Source organism: Mchenga conophoros, linkage group LG11 (assembly GCF_057382185.1).
Source record: "Mchenga conophoros isolate Kocher_MC1m ecotype Shallow Benthic linkage group LG11, M_conophoros_male_GT1.1, whole genome shotgun sequence".
NCBI classification, from domain to species: domain Eukaryota; kingdom Metazoa; phylum Chordata; class Actinopteri; order Cichliformes; family Cichlidae; genus Mchenga; species Mchenga conophoros.
This window is the reverse complement of record NC_140536.1, coordinates 29,780,624-29,798,181: the sequence shown is the minus strand read 5'-3', so window position 1 is coordinate 29,798,181 and position 17,558 is coordinate 29,780,624. Positions and strand designations below refer to the sequence as shown.

Sequence of the window (17,558 nt, the reverse complement as noted above, 5' to 3'; positions counted from 1 at the left end):
GCAGAGTCATCAGAAAACTTCTGAAGATGGCATGTCTCTGTGCAGTGGCTGAAGTCTGTGGTGTAGAGGGTGAAGAGGAAGGGGGAGAGGACAGTCCCCTGTGGACTGGAATAATGGAGCCACTTCTTTGTTTGGTATACATGATGTTAATGACATATTGAATGTTCTGTTATTCAACTGTCCTTTTTATTTTACCAATATAATTTTGATAAGGACTGTTCTCCCTTATCAACTTACAAGAAAAAAAATACTATAAGAATTGCCTATGTGATCTTATAATAATGGAGCCAAGTCTAACTTAATTTTTCTTTTATTCTAGTGTACCTACCTTTAAATATTTGTAGGCAAATACATTTACATTGTAATTCCAAATACAGCACACAGATGTTCTATTTAACTAGTTGTGGATTGTATTATAAAGTGTTACCTTAATATTAAATCTCAACGTCAACAAATAATTTAACGCAAGTGGAAGTTACATTTTTCAGGTGTCTCTCCCCCTCACTGGCTGAAGGCCCCAAGCAGTTGGCTGGTGGCAGGAAGCACTTCTGCCAATGATGGATCATAAGACCAATAAGATTGTCATTTAAGTGTTACTGTTCGCTCCATTTGGGTTGAAAGTGGTTTAATGTTGGAAAGGTGCGCTGTGATGCGAAATAATCAATAACTCCCTCAAATGCATTAAAGGTAAAGTAACAAGTCTTTGAATTTTTCAGGAGTAAAAAGTAGAGGTGCTTGTGCTAAAAGTAAAAAGTTGTCAGTAAAATAAATGGTCCGGTCAGGTGCAGATACCTGAAAAGTCTGCTTAAGTACCTTAATGCCATACTTTGGCCCACAATGCTGTGATTAACCAAAGACAAAACTTACAGCAGGACGAACTGTTACAGACTTTGGCATGATATCAGCTTGAAGTGAAACGTTATTACACTTGACATGTTCAAGCACTTTGTCAAACATACAAAATTGAGGATTTCAGATTTCATAGAGTACATATAAGTCACTATACTATGTTCTTATTACCTTTAACACATTATGAAAAGGTAAACTTTTCCCGAAGTTCTCACAACCAATGGTTTTTAACAAAGAATTAAGGATCAGAGCTGAATCATACGTCGAGAGTCAGTGAAAACATGCACGTAATATAGAAAAAGGACAAAAAGGAAAAGATTGGTCTTAAAATTTCTTATTTTTATGTGTTTATTACCTAATGTGACAACAAAGTATGGGATTGTTTCATAAGGGACAAGAAAGTGACGTGTAAGTCCTGGAGGCAAACGTTGAACCATTCAAAGCTTAAAATGTGGCTTTAAGCTTTTGTAATTTTCTGCTCTGTAGCAGACTAAACAGTACAAATTATAACATTTTTATCTCAGCTTTGCAACCCCATGCCATTATGTAAAAATGAATATAACAAAAAGATAGTGACAATTTGTCAAAGTAAATATTTGGTCATAGGCAGCTTTTTATTTTAAGGCTCCACAGAGCAACGACATCATTTGACATCATAAACTATAACATTTTTAAAGCTGTTCATAATACTGCGAGGAAACTAGACTTGATTTCATATTTTCCTTTAGAGTTTTTCAAGACAAAAAAAAAAACAAAAACCAAACACAATGTCTTCTTTTGGTGCTGTAAGGCAGAGTGGTGACCCAGATGCCCTTTCTGACTTTAACCAGGTGTCCTGCTTGGCCTTTAACATGCCTTATCTGAGGCACGACCCCTGCTGAGCCCGGCCCCGTACCCTGCCATTTCCTCCCAAACATTACGAGCACTGTATCATTTCCCTGTCGCCAAATGACTGGCTAGTTGCTGTGCTGTGCTAATGGGAGGAAGAGAAGGCAGATGAAGAGAAACTACAGGAAGAACGGTTCTTCATTTCCCCCCCTCGTGCAATACAATACACAGAATCAATCCTCCAGCCTCCATTTGTCTGTCTACAGCCACTTTGGCTGCAGGGAGAAATTAGGAGCAGCACAGCCGTTATTAGTGTTGAAGAAAATCTTATTTGAGTAGATAAGAGTTTGACGCCCCCCACCCCTTCAGAAAGAAACAACACCGCGATTTAGTTGCAGTAAATTAAGCGTCATAATGTTATTTTATTTTTAGCAGATAATATGGCACCTGTCTTATTTTTTTAAATCTCCTTTAACACATCTGTTTTTTCTCAGTGTAGTACATGGCCTTAACCTTGACTCTACCTCATATCCCTGACATACATTAGACTTTAAATCATGTGAATCACTGCAGATAAATAGTAACACCCCAGACATGTATCCATAACTACAAACTTTAGTCTGAACGTCCTCTCGGTTTGCAATTAATCCTGATTAAATCCATTTAAAACAAAAACCTTCTACTTAAAATGACTTTCTTTAGCTTTGTTTGTCGCATAGTAGGTTCATCAGATGTTAACAGAGAGTGGAGGCAGATAAAGGATGGGTAATCTAATGTGTTGCTTTCTCATACAAAGCTATCAGTGTCTTTCAATGGGTTTTTCCAACGAGTTTGGCTGAATGAATTACACTAGTCTGTTAGTATTCTGCCTCTGCCGTAGAAAAGGTCAATGTCAAATGCACCTCATTTAAAAGTCAATAGCAACCATGCACATCATCTCCTGGGAATTCTGTCCAGGATCCCCTCCAGACAGCATTGTGTATCATTCAGTTAGTAGAGGGCAGCCAGAGAGCTTTTTTAATCTTGACCTTCCAATAAAATATGCTCCCCATCCAGAATTACATGGTCTAAAATGGAGACATAAGCTCCCAACAAATCACACCCAGGCTCAAGGGAGATGTTCAACAGTGTAGGACATGAACACAACAGGTTTAACATCGGCTATCTGCTTTTACTTGTTTACTTTACTTTATCTACAACATGCAGGATATACACACTCAAATACTGACAACACAAATACAAGATTAGAAATGTGTTAAAGTAACTAAACATGGTAAAACTATAATGACACATAATCCAATACTGTTTAAAAACATACTGCTCTTACACTGCAGTAATACTTGAATACTGAATTTCACACAGACAGCAACAAAGCCACTCCAGCTACAATCCACTTGGTAGCTGGCTGTTTGGTTCGGAGGCGGAGGGTCCACACATAAGTGTGTCCACGCTGCTTGGTGCGGTACACTGGACACTCAAAAGTGTTACTGATGTCCCGCTCCTCTGTGGGCACAGCTCTAACATACAGCACAGGCATGGCCGGCGTCAGTTCTCTCAAAACCGCCTCAGAGATGACTCCAGCCTGAGTGTCCCAACGTGCTCCTAAAGACACATGTTGCACTGTGGGTTTGACCAATTATACTTACAAGACAATAATTTTACCAAGACACAGGAAGCAAAATACTGTGAAAAATCTATATAATTTGAGTATAGCAGGATCTACTGCTGGGTTAATTATTCCGACCTTCCATGAAGAGTCCGTGGATGTAGGCTCCTTCCCGTGGAGGATGCCCAAAGTCGTCCTTCATTTTCTTTGTTACATCCACACTCAGGGTCATCTTGTCCAGGGGCCACTTGTTTTTGCGAGCAATACTCTGCAGCACAGCTGTAAAATATGACTCTATGTTAATATTTCTGGTTCTACCGGTGCACATATGGCAATATTAATCGTTGTCTTCGTTTAGTCCTCACCGGTAAGAAAGGACTGAGGGTTAAAGAGCCCCGAAAGCCAAACAACTGCAGGTAGGACAAAATCTTGAGTCCAGCTGTCGAGCTCGTGGCAGCTACACATTAGATCATTCAACCTAAAGAATAAATAATTGTTAATAAAAAACTAGGAAGATCATTAATAGAAGCTTTTAGAGTGTGCCTATAAGGGATTATTTAAGAAGTAAGAAAAATTAGCATATAATAGGTTGACTCATAAGTTACCACTGTGCCAGTGTTTTAGTGGAGGAATAAGCCAGTCTGGCCCAGGAGTCTGGGACCTGCTCCATGAACAGTGCAGACTGCAGATTCTCCATCCTGGAGGAGAAAGTGAGTTCGCCCTGTGGACAGAGAAATGCTTTTTAATGCTACAATAATAACAGTAAAGCACCTTGCTGGCAGTCACTGTGTTTATGGTACCTTCAGACCAAGATCCAGCTCATGAAGGGACTTCTTTATCTCAACTAACAGAAGATTCATGCGCTCACACTCCTGAAAGCAAACTAAGGTGTACGGGTTTCGCTCTGTTGTCTTTGCCATAATCTCTGCCATGTTATACTCCTCAGGAAGCTTGTCAAGGATGTCTTCAATTATTGACGTGACCTAAGAAATACAATAAACTGGGATAGTGATATAGACAGGTCCCTGCACCCTCAGCAGTTTTTTTTCCCTCCCCCATAATGATTCTTTCTGCATGCAGACCTTCTCCTCTGTGCTCTGAGCTGCTCCCTCTCCTCTGGAAGAGTTCTGTGGCTGCAGTTCCAACAGAGCCTTTAAGAGGTTGTCTGAGGTGACAGTGAGGCACTCAAGCTCAGCATTTGGATGGAGACCATACAAAGTGGGATTCTCGGAGGGGAGATGTTCGTCAATATAGTGGTGGTAACCAGTGTAGTCCAAGAACGGAGGAGACAGGAACCCCGGACACAGAGAGAGATCCATTTCAAACTAGGAATTGAAAATTCATAACACAAAGACCAAAAAAATTAAAATTAAAAAAAGCTAAGCATGTATTTTATATTTTAATATCATGGACAATATACAAGTGCAAGTCTTTTCTTGCAGGCACAACAAAACATTCTTCAAAATGCAGATTCAGGAAAAAGTACTGGAAGAGAAATCTTCAAAAGAAAAAATATATGAAATAAACCCTTAATAGTATCTGTCAAAAAAGCACAATGTCTAAAGAAACAGAAAACCTAGACTGGTATTACATGCAAAACTGCAGTTTAGTATTTCACCCGCAGGGGGCACCCTTTACCTTGACAACAACTCAAAACAGCTACACAGCTATGGATTAGCCTGTCATCATAAAATTGAACACAACTCCAGATAAAAGTTTGTACCTAAATAATGAGCAGATGTTATTAAATGAAGTGAAATACATTTCAAAAGTGACACTTTTGTTTAGAAAAAAAATAAAAAAATAAAAAAAAATAAAGAAGATGTGAACAAATTAGGCTACATCACCTCTGCCTTACCATTTTAGGATGCATAAATTCCTGCAGGTAAGTTTTACACAGTCTTCTATCCCAGACATCAGTAATGTGTCCTCCATACATGATCTCTCCAAACAGATAACACAAGTCCTCCCAAGGCACCTGCATGAACTGCAATAGATGTTATTGACTAAAATCATATTGCAAATATAAGACACGAATGCATTGTGGTAGGTTTATTAAAATTATTCCCAGGGTTCATTTTTGTTCTCTTATAGAGACATGTTTCTATTTTCCTGATAAAAAAAAAAGTTTTTTTTGTTTTCAAACTTCAAGCAAACAACCTCCGAGATACTACTACTTTTCATAATGACAACAGTAGGGAAATATAGCAAAATTATGTTTCTTATACACACTGATCTGAAGTGCGACAGAAGAGTCTTTTCCACAGCGGGAGATTGTGATCCGTGAGGGTGAAGGAGGAAGAAAAGAAGCTGTGATTCATAACAAATTACAAAAGCTGTAGGTTCACAATCATTTGTACCTGTATTGTTTTGCAAATTGCTTCCTTCATCAGCTCTAATTGCAGTGATCACTTATGTAGCGTTGTGAACTGTCACATTGGCTGCATGTAATTACATTTAGGATAACGCTTCATTGCCCTCCTAATGAATTCTCTGTATACGCACATACAGGTTACTGTTTGGTTAACATAATGAAGGACATTCGTTTTTGGAGGGCAGAATACCTGGGAGACATAATTGGTTATGACCAGAGTAATAGGAGTCCTAAGAGCAATGCATTAGCAGTTGTGAGGGGAGCAGCACCTTAAGAATGGATTTTTTGTCTATGTGAAATAAAGCTAAATTACAGGTTGCGTGTTCATAGTTATAAGAGAAGAAATGTGGAATAAAAAAAGATGGGAATGAACATTTTTCACAAATAACAGTGGGACAAAAGATTTCAATAAGTAATTGGAGACACTGCAGTAATTCAACATTACTGTCTGTTAGAAATGCCAATGCTAAGTACCATTATCATTATAAATTTAGCTGGCAAAGAAGGTAGCTGCAAAAACAAATTAAAAGTTGTATTACAGTAATCGAAATGCTAAATTAAAATAAATAAAACTTAAAATGTCAGTTTAGCTGTAGAAAATAGTGCTAAACATACTTTTGTGTTGGTCTCTAAGTAGTTGTACAAGACATTAGCTGAGATTGTTAGGTCCCCCGTGCTGAAGGGGTAGTTGTTATTCCACCCTTGTGGGCCAAATTTACGGCGCTCCGTTACACAGGAATGAAAAAAGCAGAGGGAGAAGAGCATCGAGTTGAACTCTTGTTCTCTGGAGCACATATCCAGAGTGTCCTGAAAGGAGAAAGAAAACAAGTGAAGATTTCAGTGACTACTACAGTCGAAGCATATTAGAAATAAAGCATATTTTCCATTTTACCTGGCTGAAGTTGCCGAGGGCTGCGTGCAAGCTGGCATTCATTCCAGTGGGTGGCTCGTTGGTGATTTTGATGGCATTTTCCAATATGCCTCTGGGGATTACATGCTGCTCAGGACATGGCGCGGGTTCTCCGGTGATGAAAACCCGATAGCTGGGGTTACTGTCCACGGCTGTTGTCTCCAGAAGAGCATCCAAAGAGGGCAGCCACTGAGCCACCAGGTGTACATTCTGAGCATCAAAATAAAGTAGAATATGTAACAGGTTGATAGAATTTGTGCGTAAATTTTATTTCATAGTAAATGCCATGAAAACTGTCTCTCTGTGTTCTGATCTGAAACCACTGATTTACTTGGCTACAGACTTTGCCTTAAAGGAGCCATTTAGTGAGCTGATCTAGGCAATTATGGTTTTTATTGAACCAAATTTATTTCCCCTGCTCCGGGGGTTAGATAATATCATTAGGTGCTTTATAAGCCAACTGGAACTGCTGCAGTCATTGAATAATAGGATTCCCTACCTGCAAAATGACCCAGTGTCCATGTTTAGAGGCATTTTTGAGAACCCTCTCAGCCATTATCTCTTGTCCCTGTCCCAGGGACACATTGTGCAAAGTTCCCTGGTCAATGGAAAATCCCAGTTTTAAACCTGCACACAAAGACAATTTTGAAAATCTGAGCATAAATAACAATACAGGATTTGTAACTAACAAAGAATATACATCATACCAAGTTTCTCTACATCTCTGAGTGGATCCACTCCAGGTGAGAGGATGAAGAACACAGGTGTTGAGGGACCGCTGTCTTCAAACAGCCTCTCAAATTCCAGCCTGGCACTGTCCACATACTTAGCTCCCATGCTTTCCTCTACAAATTTCCTGCCAGGAGACATCATCAAAAGCTCAGTTGTGTACAATAACTAGAAACACAAATGTGCTTTAGTGAGTTTACTCACCTTAGTGTGTAGGTCATCCGATCAGGGCGAAGAGCTCTCAGGATAATCAGCCTCTGGAGGGAATTCGTATTCTTCCAGTCTTGAGGAAGCCTTTCATTTTCAGGACAGCTGGACTCAACTATCTTCCTCCAGCGATTCGGTGAGCTCTCTATGTCTCTGTCAAGTCCACTGAAGCCCTCAATTGTAGAAATTGTCTGCAACAAAGAAACACACATTGATACTTCACTTAAAAAGAGTGAAAATATGAACTTTTCATTTGTCGAATGTGTAATCTTAATATTTACTGTACCTTAATGGCCCCCCAGGCAGACATAGAGAGGAACGGCACTGGACTAACTTTGCTTGCCTCCACGGGATAGCGCAGCAAGAAGTCTAATTCCTGCATATCAATCAGTTTCTCCTTGAGCTGAATCTGAGGAGAAGTACCAAAAGCAGTTTATTATGAGCTCTCTGTTATTGATAGAATTTCCACGGCTACTGAAATAAAAATGGGAAAACTCAGGAAATGGTGCTGGGTAAACTTTTACAGGCCTCTGAATGTGAAATAGCCACATGAAGGACAGCCTTCAGAGTGCCACAGTTTCCAAGATGAAAACAGTTGGTGCAATGACAGATAATTGCATTATGCCATCAGAACCAGCCCCCTTGTCAGAACCAACTGTGTGAGCAGCAGCCACGGTGCAAGGTGTGAGAGGTAATCAATAGCAGCGTATGGTATTCCTGACTGCTTTTAATTGAAGTTAATGTGGGGGAAGAAAAGTACTTTGATTGATGAGGATGACAGGAGGCCCCACCTCTGAGGCGGTCCTGAGTCCCTCACCTGGAAGGCAGTGTGTGACAAGAAGGTTAACTTGTCTCTCTCAAACAGGCCCTGGCTGGTGTACAGGAATACAGAATAGGTGATGGCCTCACTGAGGGAGCAGACTCTGGTCCTCACATCCTCATCCCATTCGGCACGCTCCATTGCTTTATTAAACACCGAGTTAAAGGTCTGGAATGCAACAAAAACGAGGACACCATGTGTATGCAAACAAGTTTTTTTGGACTGACATCTGGTATAGAGGGACATGTTTAAGCTCATTTTTACATAAAGATAAATAATAATTGCAAAAACCACAAAGCGATATCTGTCCTCTAAGAGCACTTCAGGGGTAAAGGTTTCACCTTGAGAGAAAACTGGTACATCAGGTTAATCTTGCTGAGGTTGTCGATGATAAAGAAGAGGAGCGATGCTCTCTCAGCTGCTGGGCGGTATAGTTCTCGAGCCTCGTTGATCTTTCTCTCGTTCTCTCTGGCCTCCGCCACCTGTGAGTTCCAATTGCACAAAATGAGCTATTAGGCTCTCAGTCATGCTCCAAAACCCTCTCATTACACTTATTCCTAACTACACATCATTTGCAGCTAATGCAATAAAATGAGGTGCTTGCTGTTTATGACATTCAAAAAAAAAAAAAAAAAAAAAAACAACCGAGTGACAAAAAAAACAACAAAAAGAAAAATAGCCTTACCTTGCATTGAATGTGAGCGGCTGTAGTCTTGGTATTCTCAAGTTGCTCCACCAGAAAAATATCCCCTAGAAAATTACCATGGGCTGCAGAGAGGCGATTCAGCAGGTCATCTTCAAACCTTCTCAGCTCAATCTTGAAGTGGTTCTGCTGCGTGGTCAGCTTCGTCTTGGAAAATGTACTCAGAACAGTTCAAAACTGCACATTTTTCCTATCAGGTATTAAGGATTATCATGTAGACAAAATGCTTTACTCGAAAAAGAATGTAACTTTCATCTGTGGATTACCTTTAGTTCCTCCAAATCAGGTCTCTCCCGAGAGACTACCTGTCCCAGCAGCTGCTCCTCCAGGCCCTTAGGAGTCACGGTGAAGTTGATCAGGGTGGTCTGGGCCTGGAGCTCAGGAGGGAAATGTGGATTGGCCAACTTGGTGTGAAGAATGAGTTTAAAATTACTGTTGTAAGTGCACTCCTTGCCTCCAATTAGAATGTACCTGGATAATAGGACCACAAATATTTTTATTTATTTAATCTGAAGGACAATGAGGCCTCAACAGCATGTTGGTTATTTAGATTATAGAAGTAAGTGATAAAAAGAAGACAGCCTGGTATCGTACCCCCTTGTTAGACTTGTTACCTGGCAGGAAGTGTACTTAAAAAAAGCAAGCCATGATTATGATGAAGATGGTCTGAACTGCACTTCTGTTTTTGCCCTACAACTTTAGTTTGGCTCCAAATGTCACTTACCCTATAGACAAATATTCTTGAGTAAATATGAAAGATTATCATGGCACCAGCCAATATTTATCTGTTCCTGCATTTCAATTAAATTAGCAGTGGCTTGACGAACCTGGTGGCTTTTCATTTATCTCTAATTACCCCTTGGATGTCAGGCAAGGCCCCAATTTTTATGGCACAGGTTCCTCATGGCCTGGGTCTGGTTCAACTCTATATCTTCACAAGCCAGAATTAATGTACTATTGATAGAACCATTACTCCACCAAATTAAAGTCCTTGCTGATGGATTGGCTTGTAGTCTTCCGTCAGCCATGAAAGGAATAATTAGTATTCATTACTTCACACTCTACAACATTCCAATTATTAATGAACTTCAGCTGTGGAGACCTACGAGATCCATCATGGCCGCCCCAGCAGGTTGTATTAATCATCGGCAGAAACAAGCGTGTGGGTCATCTACAAGGGATAAACTTATAATCAGATTTACTATGATGAATTGTTACGCCTGGACAGACAGGGCTTCAAAAGACGCTCGATGAACATTCGCCCGAATATTCAATATTCATGGTCTTACAAATATCAGAGCAAGAAAGATGTAAACATTTCTGAGTAGGAGATCAAAGCAGGACGTCAATATGTCGTATTTTCTATTTATTCTGCTGTTGCTTGTCCAGTTTATGGAATTTACTGTATTTTTCTTTGGTAACTGAGGTATTTGCAGAGCAGCTACTTTAGTGACACCAGTGGTTTGGAAATTTTCACCAGAATAGTGGTCGTGTTTGAAAAACCGAGTTTGAAATCAGAGAGAGTTGTCCTTTTTTTAATAATAATAATAATAATAATAATAACAACCACCACCATAAAAAGTCACCATATCGTCGTAACAAAGCTTAATTATTAGTGAACTACAAATGCACGAGTATCACCGCCAAAAGAATTCCCAGGGGCGATGATTTTGCAAAAAGATTTGACTGCTTCAAATTGATATTAACTTAATTGGTGGCTTTTTAGAATAGCCATTGCTTACAAACATTAAATTGTTAATTAATTAAACTCTGGTGATTACTAATAATAGTTGCTAATATTAGTAAGTACTAATTTTATAATGATTTTATTTATTATGAGGTTGTGTATATTATTATGTTCATGCCAGAAATTATATAGTTATAATGTTTTATGTAAAACATCATTACTGAGTAAAGAAATTCTATATTTAAAAATGGATGTAACCACTTTGATGACACACACAAGTTAGTAAACTCCGATTGTAAAGCCTTGGACTTGACATTTTTGCTCTCTGCATATTGATTTTCTGAAACTACACAAGACGGAGAGGAGAGGTGGAACTAAATGAGAAACTGAACATAGTGCACACACATATTGTAGCGACCTATTATAATATCCTGCTTTATCCTCCTCTTTGACTCTAATGGGGACCATAATTTACCAAATTTACTTGATGTTGTGTCACATTCAGCTCGTAAATTCATCAGGAAGGTGTTTACTGAGGTTACAGACCAAAGGAACCAGAGGGTAATTTTATACAAGTGGATATTTTCTTCTTTTCCAACCAGAAGTTCACTTGCTGCTGGCCATTAGAAAAAACTCCAACACTAGCTCACTTTTCAGACCTGGAAGCTAGATCCATCACTTTCAAACTAAGGACTATTACAACACCAAGCCAAAGATATAAACATCCAAATGTTTAACAAAAACAAAAAACAAACAAAAACAAAAAAACCCCCCACAAAAATTAACAAATTTCAGTGAAATATGCATTTCTTGCTTTGTATGCTTAAAACAGATTCACACTACAGCCAATAAGGCACATCTGTTCATCAAGGAAAAGCTTGACTAAGCCAAGACTGCTAGAATGCAGCAAGACCAGACAAATCAGTAATTAATTTAAGAACTAAACAGTTCACTTGTCTCCAGTGCTTCACACATACAATAAAGCAATACCTATTATACTTATTATATTCAATTCAGTTTTATTTATATAGCTCCAAATCACAACATCAGTTGCCTCAAGATGCTTTATATTGTAATGTAGGCAGTGACCCTACAAGAATACAAAGAAAACAGAGAAAACTGCAACAATCAGAAAAACCCTTATGAGCTAGCACTTTGGCAACAGTGGAAAAGAAAAACACCCCTTTAACAGGAAGACACCTCCTGCAGAACCCACATAATTTCCTTAGGGATTAATAAAGTATTCTGATTCTGAATCCGATTCAGAACCAGGTTCACGGAGGGGCAGCCATCTGCCACCACTAGTTGGGCTGGAATCGAGGGTCTAACTTAGTGGATTTATTGTTGGATGTGAGTCCTGTTTGTGTGTGAGAGTTGTTATAGTACTTGAAAGTAACTCTAACCATGACTATAAAGACACTGTATTGTTTAGGACACTATGATATACATTTTCTTTATATGATATTAATTTTTCATTTTCAGTAAATAAATTTAAATAGCAGCACTATTTGACAAACTTAATGATATAATTCACAAATATGACCCCACTCTGGTTAAAAGAAATCCAAATGTAGTGTAAATGTATAAATTAGTCCACAATTGCTCTAAAGGTACAGTATGGAGACAAATACGAGCAAACCACCTACAGTTACAGTGTTTAGTTAGGTTACTGAAGCTGACTTGAGTCTTTCATGGTGATAGACGACTTATGAATTTATTATGTTAGATGCCATTTTTCTGTAGGAGACAGGAGTCTTTTTACATAACCATGACTGTGCCGAATTCAGCCTTTACGCTTAGGCTAAGCTGTTCAATATTCATTGCACCTAAAGAATATGAACACACAAATATACATCCATCACCAGTCTTGAGGGGCCAATCAATACGTTGGCCTCAGGGATTCAGGCGATGTGCCGCAAAATTCATTTATAATCTAAAGAGCAGGCAATAATAATGCATTCAGACATGTCTTACTGGTGCTTCAAAGCTCAGTGAGATTCAACCATCTGGCAAATGTGCTTCTATTGTCTCACACGACAGATGCATTGGGACAAGTTGTGGGTATATCGACTTATGAAGGAACGGTGATGCAAAAACCGCATATTGATTTAAAGCATTATTTGGCGTGCAACAGCACCAATGCTACGTAACAGAGCAGTAGTGGGTTTTTTTAATGATCTTTGCAAGCTAAAAAATGCTTAAACGTGTACTGTTCATGTTTTAGTACCAACCTTCCTTGTTTAATAGTTTTCCTGCCTAGTAGAGGCTCCAGAACCGGGTCTACCTTTTCTGGCAGGTTCTCTATCACGACAGTTTCCCCAAAGACAAGAGCTTGTTCAATCACATCTAAACAACTGTATAGAAAGAAAGAAAAACAAGAAAAAGAAACATGACTGGAGCTGCAAATTTTTAAGTTTCATGAGCACTCACTGACACGAGTAATACAATCACACTGTGACAGCAAAACTGACAATTTACCGCTTCTCACCCTTTCTGTCCAAGCTGCACCACCCTCAGCTCTGACGCTAGCTGATTTCTGATCCACTTGATGCCCTGCTGCTGTGGGTCGATGATGAGTGGCCAACGCTCACTGGTGGTCAGGATGGCCGCGTTCTCAATAGACATCCTATCATTTGGCAGACCCTGGTTATGCCAAGCAGCCACGGTGGCATCATCTGTAAGCATGAGGACTGGATCCAGGCCGTCTGTCAGGGGTACAGAGACCTGGAACAGAAACACAGGAATGATGTCATTTTGGTTCAAGCACTGGTGGCTGTGCACTCCAGTTCAGACTCAGAAGAGAAAGAAGGATGGTAGTGAAAGTATGTTGCTTACATTCAGAGATCTAAGGAAAGGAATCCACTTGTTGTTAAAAAGCTCCACACGATACTGGCTGGTAAAGTAACCCATGTAGGAGACAAATGCTGACGTGAGGAGCACATCACCACACAGGGTTTTCTTTTGCTTTTCAAACTGGACAATTTTCAGGGACCAGCGCTCCTTCTCTGACTATAAGACACAAACAGCAAGCTTCAATATCATCTTTAAAAAATACACACAAAATACCAAAGAGAGCAGTCCATCTCATGACCATTTACATCAAGAAGTAAACAATCTGTGCTTCTGAATTATGTGCATCCTAGGCAGCTTCCCACTGCTCACATTTATCATGCAAACTAAGAAGATGTAAGCAGTAAAGCATACAACTGCAATTCCCTTACAATAACTCTGGGTGTTTGGCTGTAGATTCACTCGGCATCAATTTAGCATTCATTTAAACCTTCAATACTGTGACTGTGACAGCCTACAACAATAAATCACGCATGGCATTTTCTTACAAGGGGCTGTGGATCTAGAATATGTCACATAATAAATTCTCAGACAGTTAAAAATCACTATAATTTTACTCTAATGTATTATGGATTGCCTGTAATATCACTCAGTCTGGGGTGAGACATTGTTAATTTCCAACAGCTGTTGAGGCTTTGAGGTAAGTTAATGATTAAATATAGACGGCCTGATTTATTAGTCTGTACACTATTGCTTCCAGGTCAATGCCATAAAGACAAAACATTTATCTTGATATGCTTAAAAGCCAAACCGTTCCATGCAAACCGCATTTATTTTCTGGAATAAGGAAGTCGAACTTGCAAAATGGCCACTGAAATGACCATATTTTATTTCATATTAGCATCCATAAAGATAAAGATTTGGCTGACTAAAAAAGACATGCAAAGGAATGCAGCAAAGTTGAATGTTATATTAAACCAGCTACATAAATATGCAGCTATCGACATTTATATTCTCCACATTCCATAATTTCCCATCTGCACTTTTTCAAATAATTTAAAAAAAATAATAATTTTTTTACTCTTTGGACAAGCTCAGAAGTGCTCACACATCTACCACACAGACACAGGGTAGTGTTAGTGTAGACCTCTTGCCATTTCTCTTCACTCCTCAATTTGGAAACTGCTCAGCCAGCCAGTTGCCCAGTTCAGCCATGCGTTTTCAGTGGTCCAGCCCTCTCTACCTGTCTCACAAGTCCCCGGTATGCTGCTGGGCTGGGCTGTAAAATCTCCCTTTGCCTGATCTGCTCACACAACTGTCAGGCCATCCTGCCAGGACATAACAACTTCCAGTCCAGATTACTGATGCAATTCTATTACCAGCACCTCTCCATGCATATCTCCAGCAAATTGACAGTTAACTGTATGCCAGGTCAGCCCCAATGACACGACCAAACTCCTCTATCTCCCCTTGTTTACCATTAAGCCCTTGACTAGTCGGTTGGCCAGCTCTATGGTCTGGGTGGTACGCATCACCTCCTCCTGACAACTGATTTTCTCAGCTGTAGCCATTTCATACTGAGCTGTTATGTTCTGGAGGCTGGCATCAAGATCCTATAGAAACAAAAGGAAGGAAGCCATGCAAATTAAAAACGATAAAGAAAATGCAGTATTTAGACTGAGTGACTTAGGTAAGAATAACATTGTACTCACTGCCAACTTCTTTTGAAGTGCCAACAGTTTGGCTGTTGCTGTTTCTAGCTCTGCATTAGCTTGTGACAAGGCATGCCTTTTTGGAATCACCTCACAATAGATCTGCAAAATAAATAAAAAATAAATACAGCATGTGTGAAAAAAAAAAACAACTTTAAAATGAAGAATAAGATTTCTCATAGGAAACATAAGAAACTGCCTTAGAGTTTATTTGAATGCAATGGCTGACCTCGTAATATCTCACAATATTAATGGTCCAGGCACAAAGACCAGCTGCAGCTGTAGATTTGGTCCAAACTAGATCAGGGTGAAAGTCTGGGTTTCTCAGATATTCTTGTTTCACCACAGTCAGGCATGACTCAGGGATGTGCTCCTTATCATACGACATCAAGGCCTGCAGGAAATCATCCACCTGACACACAAAAACCAAAACAAATGAGACAGCATTTGATGAAGGCTGAAAATGGAACACAAATAGAGCATGTTGCGAATCATAACCACTTCAAACACTTTAATTCTTTGCTTACAAAAGAGAAAGTCCCACAAAATGAGGGTTATATTTGATTCCTCTCATCAACAATTCTTAGGATTAAGTCCTGTGGTGAAAAATTTTAAAAAGTGATACCCGAAGCTGGCATCTAAAATAATTAATCAAATGCAATTAAAACCAAACGTTTTCCAGTCACACTTGCATTAACAGAAGCAAGAAGCAGAGGAGGGAGGTTTGCACACTTGCTCCAACAGTGAGTGAGCAAATTCATAGAGCCATCCAGCTGTAATGTGAGCACTGGAGTTGGGCAGGGCCAGGGTCAAGGCCCACTCACAAATTAGATTGACATTAATCAGGCAGATGCAATTGACATGATGATGGCTTAACCTTGCCCATGAAGGCCCGTGCTGCCTTCCAGCTCCGATCCTTAGGCACTCGACCACGAGGGGCCAGCAGGACCATCACAGCTGCTGCTACATTGATTACTGCTGCCGGGGGGTTTGGAAAGGCCTTCAGCTCAGTAAGATTCACCTGAAAGAATATTATATAACATTATATATTGAGAAAGACTGCAAATTTTTACGTAATTCTGTCTAGTCTGATAAAATCTAGTACCTTGTTGAGGGTGTTCAGTGCTGCTGTGGCGGCTGCCAGTAACGGCTCTGCCTTGGATAGGTCATTTTCACACTCCTTCTGTTTGACAGCAATTTCTGCCTGGATCACAGCAACCTGCACAAAAGCAACCATAACAAATTGGATTCCACACATCTATTTAACAATGTGGTCTGTAGAGTGCAATGCCAAAGAATGTGTGTTATACAATATGTGACAGGACTAGTCACCTTTTGTGCCTCAACATCTGCAGCCTCTCTCTTGCTGCTCACCCTCTCAGTTTGCTGTCCAATCTTAGCAATCAGAGCTTCGATGTTCTCATTTTTAAGGGTCAGTTCAGCATCTTGGGATGCAAGTTTAGCTTTTAGATCTTCAACCTGTATATATAAGAAAGAAACATACTCACAATACTTCAATATGTGAAATACTTAATGTCATGGAAAAGCATAAAAAAGGAAGTACTGTTTGTTGTTTACCTTAGCCTAACATCTCTTGCCCAGAAATCAGTCGCCTACAGTGCAGATTAAAGATTTACCTGAGCAGCAGTGGTTTGGAGTTTCTGAAGGCCGCTGTCGAGTCGGTTCATCTTGTGCTGAAGCTGAGCCCGGCTTTTCTCCAGAAGGTTTCTGTACAGGGTGATTTGCTGGAGAAAGCTCTTGGGGGTGGTGTAATTGTACCTCTTCTCATTGCGCTGGTATTTTTCACTTGCCTGGTTGACACTAGTGTGAACATAGGCCATGAAAAGACTGATGGATTCCTGGACGGCAGGCTGTAAAAATAAGCAGACAAGGGGGGAGAGGGGCGAACAGGGTGAGCTGGATTGAGTGGAGTTTAACATCCCAGGCCTGATGGGAACTGAAATATTATCTTCATAAATTTTGAATTCATCTACAAGTTTTGCCATCTTACTTGGCCGGCCCTGACTTACTCAATCTGAAATTTAGGTGCAGCTAGCAGAAATGATTATGCTTTGAAACCTCTGTGAAAATAATGTGTTTAGACCACTGACGTGCAAGCTTGTAAAACATGCACACTGCTTACATTATATCTGGTGGCCTCCAACTTTATAAACACCATCTACTGTGACCATAATACTGCATCCTGACTTGGTATTCATCATATGGCACACAATGACACACAGCCTGCATTAATCACACAGTTAGTGATCAATTAAAGCAAAAACAAATGATCAGAGAATACAAGGATCAAACCTGACCATAACTCACAAAAAGCCATTGTTA

General features: G+C 39.7%; 1 protein-coding gene across 2 annotated transcripts in view; it reads right to left on the bottom strand.

The window, feature by feature from the left end:
- Positions 1-1,167: 1,167 nt before the first annotated feature.
- The window catches only part of LOC146564513 (dynein axonemal heavy chain 11), a 40,793-nt gene continuing 24,402 nt past the window's right edge, over positions 1,168-17,558 (bottom strand). For both annotated transcript variants that reach the window (XM_085292375.1, XM_085292376.1), the window contains 27 exons: positions 16,853-17,086; positions 16,548-16,694; positions 16,321-16,434; positions 16,093-16,236; positions 15,445-15,627; positions 15,216-15,317; positions 14,982-15,116; positions 13,549-13,722; positions 13,202-13,437; positions 12,945-13,067; positions 9,293-9,497; positions 9,009-9,173; positions 8,665-8,805; positions 8,321-8,491; positions 7,790-7,912; positions 7,501-7,694; positions 7,275-7,423; positions 7,067-7,194; positions 6,550-6,777; positions 6,273-6,464; positions 5,142-5,270; positions 4,366-4,608; positions 4,084-4,266; positions 3,889-4,004; positions 3,649-3,761; positions 3,422-3,562; positions 1,168-3,279 (listed from right to left, as the gene is read on the bottom strand). In XM_085292375.1, coding sequence (XP_085148501.1) covers positions 3,032-3,279; positions 3,422-3,562; positions 3,649-3,761; positions 3,889-4,004; positions 4,084-4,266; positions 4,366-4,608; positions 5,142-5,270; positions 6,273-6,464; positions 6,550-6,777; positions 7,067-7,194; positions 7,275-7,423; positions 7,501-7,694; positions 7,790-7,912; positions 8,321-8,491; positions 8,665-8,805; positions 9,009-9,173; positions 9,293-9,497; positions 12,945-13,067; positions 13,202-13,437; positions 13,549-13,722; positions 14,982-15,116; positions 15,216-15,317; positions 15,445-15,627; positions 16,093-16,236; positions 16,321-16,434; positions 16,548-16,694; positions 16,853-17,086 — 4,461 coding nt within the window. In that variant the 3' untranslated portion in view covers positions 1,168-3,031. The remainder of the gene's footprint in view (positions 3,280-3,421; positions 3,563-3,648; positions 3,762-3,888; positions 4,005-4,083; positions 4,267-4,365; positions 4,609-5,141; positions 5,271-6,272; positions 6,465-6,549; positions 6,778-7,066; positions 7,195-7,274; positions 7,424-7,500; positions 7,695-7,789; positions 7,913-8,320; positions 8,492-8,664; positions 8,806-9,008; positions 9,174-9,292; positions 9,498-12,944; positions 13,068-13,201; positions 13,438-13,548; positions 13,723-14,981; positions 15,117-15,215; positions 15,318-15,444; positions 15,628-16,092; positions 16,237-16,320; positions 16,435-16,547; positions 16,695-16,852; positions 17,087-17,558) is intronic.